The 9,068-nt window shown below is 33.7% G+C and overlaps 1 protein-coding gene across 1 annotated transcript; it reads left to right on the forward strand.

The window, feature by feature from the left end:
- Nucleotides 1-1,536: 1,536 nt before the first annotated feature.
- Nucleotides 1,537-7,571, forward strand: LOC139877084 (3'-5' exonuclease). Its single transcript, XM_071864496.1, has 6 exons — nucleotides 1,537-1,964; nucleotides 3,864-4,043; nucleotides 4,262-4,392; nucleotides 5,185-5,346; nucleotides 7,021-7,131; nucleotides 7,326-7,571. The coding sequence occupies exons 1-6, from the start codon at nucleotides 1,631-1,633 to the stop codon at nucleotides 7,392-7,394; spliced, it is 987 nt and encodes a 328-aa protein (XP_071720597.1). The 5' UTR covers nucleotides 1,537-1,630; the 3' UTR covers nucleotides 7,395-7,571.
- Nucleotides 7,572-9,068: the final 1,497 nt, after the last annotated feature.

Genomic DNA, 9,068 nt, shown 5'->3' on the forward strand with positions numbered 1-9,068 from the left:
TGATACAAACAACACCTTTGGAATGCAAAGATTTGGATAATCAACTTATACTAAATCTTATGGTTCAAAAACAACGTTTACAAATACACCTATGATTTCACCAACGTTTTTCGTTGACGGTTTTCTATATGTTTCTCATATTCTTGATTGGCTACTTGATACATGCCTTCGCACACTTTTATTACTTGCTTGGGGTCAAGCATACATGCATACGCTATTGATAGCACCTTTGGATTCAAACTTAAGTATACATGCATACGCTATTGATAGCATCCGTGATTTTCAACTTATATTATGTCACAAATTATTTCACTTATACTTTATAACTTTTGTAAACTTAAACTCGTTGTCGAATCTTTTTGGTAAACTTAAAACCTTGCAAGTCCTACGCGTTTCAAATTAATGCGATATAATTTCGGTCAAACGCGTCTCATTTAGGGACTATGACCACGTAACGGGACCTAAGTTGACGGCGCCGTCAATGGCGATTTTGGTGGGTCGTCACACTTATTTCAGAGTTTCAAGGCGATTGTCAGCTCTTGGATCAAACCCTAACAGATTAAACCAAAAGCTTTGTACCTGTTTGCTTGCTTATTATGCATACTCAGATCAAGTAGGAGTCCTCTTTAACGACATAAATACCAAATTAAGCATTTTTCAATCTTCTGTATCAGGTAAAGAATTTTCTACATGATTATTTGAATATTCAATGAATTATATTATTGTCTTTTACGGTTTTACGTCATATTTATTTTGTTACGGAGTATTTGTTATTCATTTACGCGTAACTGTGGGTGTGTAGACGGAGAGGGATCAGAAACCTTCTTGGTGAAGGAGATGACAGAAGTTGCTGATGAAGTGGCTAGGGTCGAGACAGTTAGAAGTTGTATTTCACTTTGGTTACTCTTATAAGTTGTATTTCATTTTCTCAACATTTGAATCTCATCCAACATCAATCATTTAAATATATGTATGTGAGGATTTAATGATGTTGTTTTATTAGTATTTTGGTTTAGTTTTAATTTTAGTTCAATTTTAACCATTTATAAGTATGATGCTCTGTATCCATAATACAATATCATGGCTATTTGTGGCAGCCATAAAACAACATTCTTAAATCATTATTGATGTGTTGTCGAGGATTACATCTTTTGCCATTACTTTAGACACCTCATGTGACAATTCCAATTTTCATCTCCATGTTAGGTTATGCATATTTTCAGTTAAGCTCGGAAAAGAAAAAGAAACTCTAATGTATAATAATCAATCCTCAAATATAATCGATCCTCATACAAGTCTAGTTTCTACTTTACTATAAAAAGATTCATTACAGGATACATTATATTATTTTGTAAGGTTTTATCAACATCGATAGATCATTATTGATTATTCTATTTTTTTTCTTTACTACCAACCATTCAAATATTATATACTATCATTTAACTTGAACAAATTTACTTTTCATTGAATCTATAAAAAAGTCTCGCGAATTCGCTGGTATAGTATTAATTAATATATAAATAATAATTGAATTAATTGAATTCAATTAAATTTCACTCTCAAATCCACCTCTTCCCTCCTTTTAGATCCTCGCACATCATCCGCACTTCAATCATCTCTTGCCATCTGAATGGAAACCAAAAATCCTGACACAATTCAACAGTCTGTTTGCCCAGATTGGGACATTGAATTTACCGAAGAAGAGTTGAAATCAATTGAAGCTGTATTCGAATCCGCCGCCGCTTCTTCATCGTCTCGGAAACAAGTTACCGATTCCCTAGCCGGAGATCGTCGGAAAACTCGCCGGACGTTGCCTGAATCTTTGTTTAATTTCACAAAACAATCATCATTTTCAACTAATTATTCTTCACGTGAAAGAAATCCGATTGGTGCGTCAAGTTCGTGTTCTTTAGTTCCGTGCCCTAGAAATCGGTTTTCTACTCCGTACAGACCTTATTTTCGTGGTAATTTTTTATATTCATATTATATTATGTTTTAAAATTGTATTGTTTTTTTTTTTTTTCAAATATATTAGATATTAAATTGGATATGAGAATCAGTTAAGAGTAGGGGGTGTTCATCGGTTCGGTTTTCGGTTTATTCGGTTTTGAATTTTTTTTGAGCAAAACCGAAAACCGAATTCAAAGTTAAAACCGAACCAAACCGAAAACCGAATTCAAAATTCGGATTCGGTCCGGTTTTCGGTTAAAACCGAATATTATGAAAAAACTGAGAACGATGGTAGTTAAATTGTGGCGTTACTGATGTCTTAGTTATTTATATCCCAAAACAATGACGTACTATTAAATTATCAAGAATTTGATAATTTATTACTACCTCCGTCTCATTCCAATAGTCCACAGACAAAAAACACGCAGTTTTAGGAAATCCCACTAACTTCATTTCTCCACCAATGAAATATCTTCTCTCTCCAAATCCACCAATGAAATATCATCTTTCCTTTCTATTTATGGAAGTGGACTATCAGAATGGGACAACCCAAAATGGAATACTAGCCTATTGGAATGAGACGGAGGTAGTAATATTTACAGCTTAATTATGACGTTTACCGCTTCTGTTATTAAGAAGAAGAACATAATAATTTGAGTAACATAATTATAATTGAGTTACCAAATCATCATATGAGTGAGAACATATTTTATTGATTAGATTCTATATTATAATGACATTAAAACATAAATATACAAATTAAATATATAAAAATTTTGAATTCAGTTTTTGAATTCGGTTTCGGTTAAACCGAATTCAGAATTTTCAAAACCGAAAACCGAACCGAAAACCAAATTCAAATTCGGTTTCGGTTTGACTCGATCCGAAAACCATTTTTCAAATTCGGTTTGGTTTTATTCCGGTTTGGTATCGGTTTGGTTTTCGGGTTCCACGGTTTCAAACCAAATACTGACCACCCCTAGTTAAGAGTAAATACATGTCTTGAAATGTGAACTTAATGTTACGTATAAGGTTATAGTCATTATTGTAATAAACCTGATTACTCATCGAGCGATTACTCATTTTTAATAGCATTCCGTTATGATTTTTTAAAATTCGTTTAATTAATCGGTCAACCTGGATTGATGGGTCAATATCGAATTTGGTAATCAAAGTTGGCCAAAGTCAAATTTGGTCGACATTTTAACATGAATTTAAACCAGAACTTTATGTGTTTTTGAACAAAATAAACAATTTTAGACAATTATGTTAAAGTTTTTGTTTATGTTTATGGTTTTCTTTTATATTTACGCATATAATTTACAAAAAAAATTTTAAATGTATAAAGTATAATCCGATTAATCTCCGAATTCCCGATTACTCTTTTTAAAGTCACGACCGATTAATCCCCGAATTGCGAATTTTGCAACCTTGGTTATAGTGATGCTATTGAGTTTGTCTAATGATAGATATAACAAAATAACAATACTTTATGTAGTTAGGAAAGTTGACTTTCGTCATAAATCATAATGTTGGATTTGAAATATGTAAACAATGAGTGCAAGTGAAATGGCGAATCCTGTAGCAAGAGTCCATTGATTTTTTTGATCCGAAAACATGATATATTATTAGTATCATTAATAGCAGATAAAACATTGTAAGTTTTGAAATGTGTATTAGATGCTTTCAATCATATTTCTATATCACATTTCACACACCGTGATTATTTTCTTGAGCATTTGGTAGTCGGTAATCCTATACGTTGTTTCATTTTATTTGAATTGGTTTTGAGACACATGTGTGAAAATAAAAAAGTAGTGGGTTGTTAGTTTTTTAATTTAAATTGTAAAGAAGCAGAAGTGCGAAAGAGATTCATATATGTGTTTTATTTTGATTGGTGATTCATGTTTCAGAAAATATGAAGATGAGATGCCCTGCAATGACTTTTAAAGGTCAGATTGTGTACAGTAGAACATTTTCAGAGGTGGAGAAAGCTGCAGCTGAGCTTATAAAGTTTCTTGAAACTAAGATTAAAGATGATGGTCGTGCTGTTATTGGATTCGACATTGAGTGGAAACCAACATTCAGAAAAGGTTTCTATTCTAATTTGCATCTTTCTTATATTTACATTGTTCCTGTATTTATGTTCATTAGTACATTATAGTAACATCTCTTGCAAAAAATAATATCCACCCTTGGATTTAAAGGTGTGTTTAGTGTTTGTATGTGTGATTATTTCCGCCTTGTGTTAATAAATTTTGATGAAGATTGATTAATCTATCTGTTATACTGAGAGTTCTGAACCATGCAGGTGTTACACCATCCAAGGCGGCAGTTCTACAAATATGTGCTGATGCTGCTCGTTGCCATGTAATGCATATTATACATTCTGGAATCCCCCAAAATTTGAAGTCTCTTCTTGGGGACCCCAGATCTTTAAAGGTTGGTGAACATTGTCAACTTCATCCCATATACTTATTACAACAACAACAACAACAAAACCCAATACCACATGAGTGGTGTATGGGGAGGTAATATGTAGACAATCCTTCCCCTATCCGAGAATAAAGACAAGTCATTTCTCCACCCAGAGTGTAACACTCTCAAGAGTAGAGAAAGTCATCCCTCTCTTTATTCGACGAATAAAGAGATTGCTTCCGGGAGGACCTCCGGCCTTTAAGTAGGAAAAAGTTTAAAAAAAAAAAAAAAAAAAAACTAAAATAAAAATAATAATAGACGCCATGAAAATGGTAGAATCAAATTTCCATGGGTTTTAAATCCTGCCTCGAATTTAATTTAGGCTCTAAAAGTCAGTCAAGGCGCCAACAAATCAACGATTGATGTCGAATTTAACTTGATTGGGTCGATATGTTTATAATTTCTAAACGATTCAAACAAGTATTATGTGGAAAATAACTAATACCAGTAAAAAATTCGCCCACATGTGATTTTAATGCATAAATCCATCTAAGTTCTATTCAGAACCTTAATTTCTGTTAAAATGTACTCTTTGTAATCATATATTATTTATTTATTCATATATAATACACGAATTGTATAATATATAAAGGTTATGGACATAGTGAAATCAGGATTTTGGGTCAGCCTGACCCGTTTTGAGTTCCACAAGTCAACTGTTTTGACACATCATCCACCCCTTCCTTTTCAGCAACTAGTTTAGGTCGTCACTAATCTATTTTATAGTTATCTAATTATTTCATACCAAATTAACAGGTAGGAGTTGGAATTGCTGGAGATGCGCGTAAAGTCTTCAATGATCATAATGTATCGGTTGATGCTTTAGAAGATTTGTCACGTTTGGCCAATTTAAAACTTGGTGGAGAGCCTAAGATGTGGGGTCTGTCATCACTAACTGAGAAAATTACTTGCAAACAGGTTAAATCACTTTTTTTTACATAAATAATCAAATGCATGAGCACCTATTAAAAGTTACATTACTCGCTAGAGGGGACCCAATGTGGTTGTCGCTAGGGAGGTTTCTCTGCGAACCCAAAAAGAAAAAAAGTAATAAATAATAATGTAAGTATAAAAATGGAAATAGATGTGCTTGCAGCCTGACCTGGAGTGTTTTGACCCATACTCATATTTTACCCGTTTTGACCAGTTAATCAACATTGTATGTCTCCTCATTATGCAATCTTTACAACTATGAAAGTGATATGAATTATAACTTATTGCTGGGCTTAATGTGGTTTATTTTTGTACGAAGATTGTTTTCGAGGTTGTTAAAATTGCTAATTTGGGATTAACTTGACGGGACCTTGGTCAGCTTTGATAATTTTGATCGTGTTGACTAACTAAATCCGACTATAACCAAATAAATTCGACTTTGACCGGCAAAATCCGACTTTTTATCGATTTTGAGATGTTGACCGACTTTGACCGATTAATCTGACCGATTTTGGCAAGATGAATCGTCCTGCTTCTAAAACCGATTAATCCTGATTTTTACAACCCCGTTTCATCACAGTGCTAAAGAGATACTGTGCCTCGTTTCCAAACTGATTTTTCACATTTTTTTGCAAGAACAATAATTGCTTGTTGCTTGCAAGAGGTCTCAGGTTCGAATCCTGTCTAAGGCGAATATTTAGTGGTGACCAGGGATGGGTTGAAAACAGCCAGGGAGTAATCCTGCTGGGCTGCGTACATCAGAGTATGGGGTCGGATTACTAGCCCTCCCGGGTAGCCCGAACAGGGAAAACCTTCTACCTTTTTAATAATTGCTTGCAACTAAAGAACAAGCAGAATGGTTGAAAGTCATTCGCCCATTTTGTACTTGTCTTATTTAATCTCATTTTTCTAATCTGGTTCTCTTTCTGTGTTAAGTCCTGTTTAAATGCTGGGTCAGTTAGGTTTAGCACATTGCTATTGGGTTCATTAAGCACATGTTCTTGCAATGCTGGTGTCAATATAAGTTTTACGTAAGAGGGAAAGTTTGACCTTTTTTATTTATAAGCTGGTCGATTTGAGTTAAAAGTTTGTATATGTAATCGGTCAAATGGGATAAGATAAATACTTAAGTTAAATACTTAAATATATACAAGTCCAATGGGCTAAATATATATTACAAATTTGATTTATGATTTATATTTATATTTATATTGTTGATAAATGTGTTTGCGGGTCAGGTCTCGACCCAAGCCATTTTGGCAACCTCAAAGTTATGACCTTTTGACCCAGATGCATTTCATCACAATAGCCAGATTGTACAAAAATCACATATCTTACATTTTAATATGCAAGTGTTGTTCATTCTCTTATTCAAAACCAAGTTAGGCAGTGATCTGTACACCACTGAATTTTATGCATACACAACTAAACCTGTCTTAGAAGATTGTACAGTACAACATTATCTATTATCTGCAAGTGTTGTTCATTCTCTTATTCAAAACCAAGTTGGACAATGATCCGTACACCACTGAATTTATCCATACACAACTAAACCTGTTTCAGAAGATTGTACAGCACAACATTTTAATGCATGTTTAGTGGTGTACGGATAATTTTGATGGTGTACGGATCATCACCCTCATACCTTTCATCTCGCAGGTTCCAAAACCCTACAAGATTAGATTAGGAAATTGGGAGGCTAATCCTTTATCAAGAGAACAGCTAAATTATGCAGCCACAGATGCATTTGTATCTTGGTACTTGTTTGAGGTAAGCAAATGAAATTCTTCAACTCTGATTCATAATCACATAATCACTTAATTATACCTTAATTTCTTATTCCATTTTAAATGATTGTGTTAAAAACGATTAGGATAAACCGTCTTCATTTGCAGTTCCATTTTATATCCAATCTAATCTAATAAAGGTTATGTTTCACATACAAATCTACCTTGACTGGTCAGGTACTCAACCGTTTGCCGGATGCTGATACTCGTACAAATGAAGCGGTCGCACCCTCAGGAGTTAATTGATAAACGTTGCGGTTTCAAATTATTCAAACAAAAGCAGCAACACATTGTTGCTATATGTTTACGAGTATTATTAATCATTTGTATGTCTTCATAGTTTTGCCCATGGATTGGAATCACAACTGATAACTGTTTTGTATTTTATGAATATTAATATTAATTAATGTATTTAGGATTCTAGATTTAATTAGGCTATAAACGTACTTGGTAGCTAGTAAACTAGGAATACAAACATGGTACGTTCATGAATACTAACAACCATAGCAATTACCATGTCCAACACGTAAACATTAGCATTCTTATTGACTAGTGTGGCACGTGCTCAGTTGCTAATGGCATATTATAAAAATAAACCATCTGAGTCGGGGCAAAAGGAAAGCTATGTTCAAAAATTATGAATCAACAAAACCATCTCATCACATGTTTAACAAATAAAAGAGATCGAGGAGAGGGCTACCTGTATGTTTGTAAACATCTACCATTTAATAGCTAATTATGTCCAACAAACACCTCATAATTGAAATTCTAAAGTTGTTACCTGTAACAAAAGTAATCTAGAGATGACGAGAGTGGTGGTTATTTTTTTATCGGTCAATAAAAAAGTTTGAATTGTTGAAGCATTCTTATGTGGAAGGTGGTGTTTTTATGGGCGAATAAGCTCGACGTATGAGCTCAATATTTAAGTCCTTACTAAACGAGCAAAATTGGTGACTCCGGATCTTTTACGTTAGTTATATATTTAATTTTTTAACAGCAATTAGGGATCACCGGGAGACTAAACCACTCACGCGATCATCTGCCCTAGTTGCATAACCCGCCCCCAACTAGGGATGGCAAAATGACCCGTACCCGATGGGGAAACCCGAAATCCGTTTTAGTTGATCCGGGTCTGACCCGAGTTCGACGGGTCATGGGCCGGGTATGAGGATGGTTACAAAAAAATTTCAGGTTCGGGTATGATTTTGGATACAAACCTGTGTACCCAACCTGTATACCTGACCCGCATACCCGTATACCCGACTTTTAGGAATTTTAAATATAAATTTTTATGTAAAATTTTAGTATTAGTATTATATTGTTAATGTATGAAAGATTTCTCTTATTTGCTTTGAAAACGAGTATTATTTTATTCAATATAATCATATACAACAAGTTTTCGAGATGTGATATTTTATATACTGTGTATTTGAGTATTTTAGAAACTTTTCAATCAACTTTTTGTATGTGATATTTTATAATACTTTAAACATGAAGTATTTAAGTTATTTTTCGATATTTTGATCTGGTAACTTATTGAAAAATAGATACAGAATGACTAATAGGTATACCCGTTTACCCGTAGGTGTAGAGACCCGTCCTAATCCATCCGGACGAAGTCCGTATCGATTATAAACGATTCACAATAGTTGATTACATCGCGAGGTACTTGACCTCTATATGATACATTTTACAAACATTGCATTCGTTTTTGAAAAGACAATCTTTCATTACATCGAAAGTTGACGGCATGCATACCATTTCATAATATATTTAACTATAATTGACTTAATATTAATCTTGATGAACTCAACGACTCGAATGCAACGTCTTTTGAAATATGTCATGAACGACTCCAAGTAATATCTCTAAGATGAGCAAATGCACAGCGGAAGATTTCTTTCGTACCTGAGAATAAAC

This window comes from Rutidosis leptorrhynchoides, chromosome 11 (assembly GCF_046630445.1).
Source record: "Rutidosis leptorrhynchoides isolate AG116_Rl617_1_P2 chromosome 11, CSIRO_AGI_Rlap_v1, whole genome shotgun sequence".
NCBI classification, from domain to species: Eukaryota; Viridiplantae; Streptophyta; class Magnoliopsida; order Asterales; family Asteraceae; genus Rutidosis; species Rutidosis leptorrhynchoides.

Bases quoted from the DNA above. Each gene is read 5' to 3' on its own strand.
- LOC139877084 (XM_071864496.1), top strand. From the start codon at position 1,631: ATGGAAACCAAAAATCCTGACACAATTCAACAGTCTGTTTGCCCAGAT. The intron at 4,393-5,184 runs GTTGGTGAACAT...CCAAATTAACAG, and splicing joins GGGACCCCAGATCTTTAAAG to GTAGGAGTTGGAATTGCTGG. The intron at 5,347-7,020 runs GTTAAATCACTT...TTCATCTCGCAG, and splicing joins AGAAAATTACTTGCAAACAG to GTTCCAAAACCCTACAAGAT.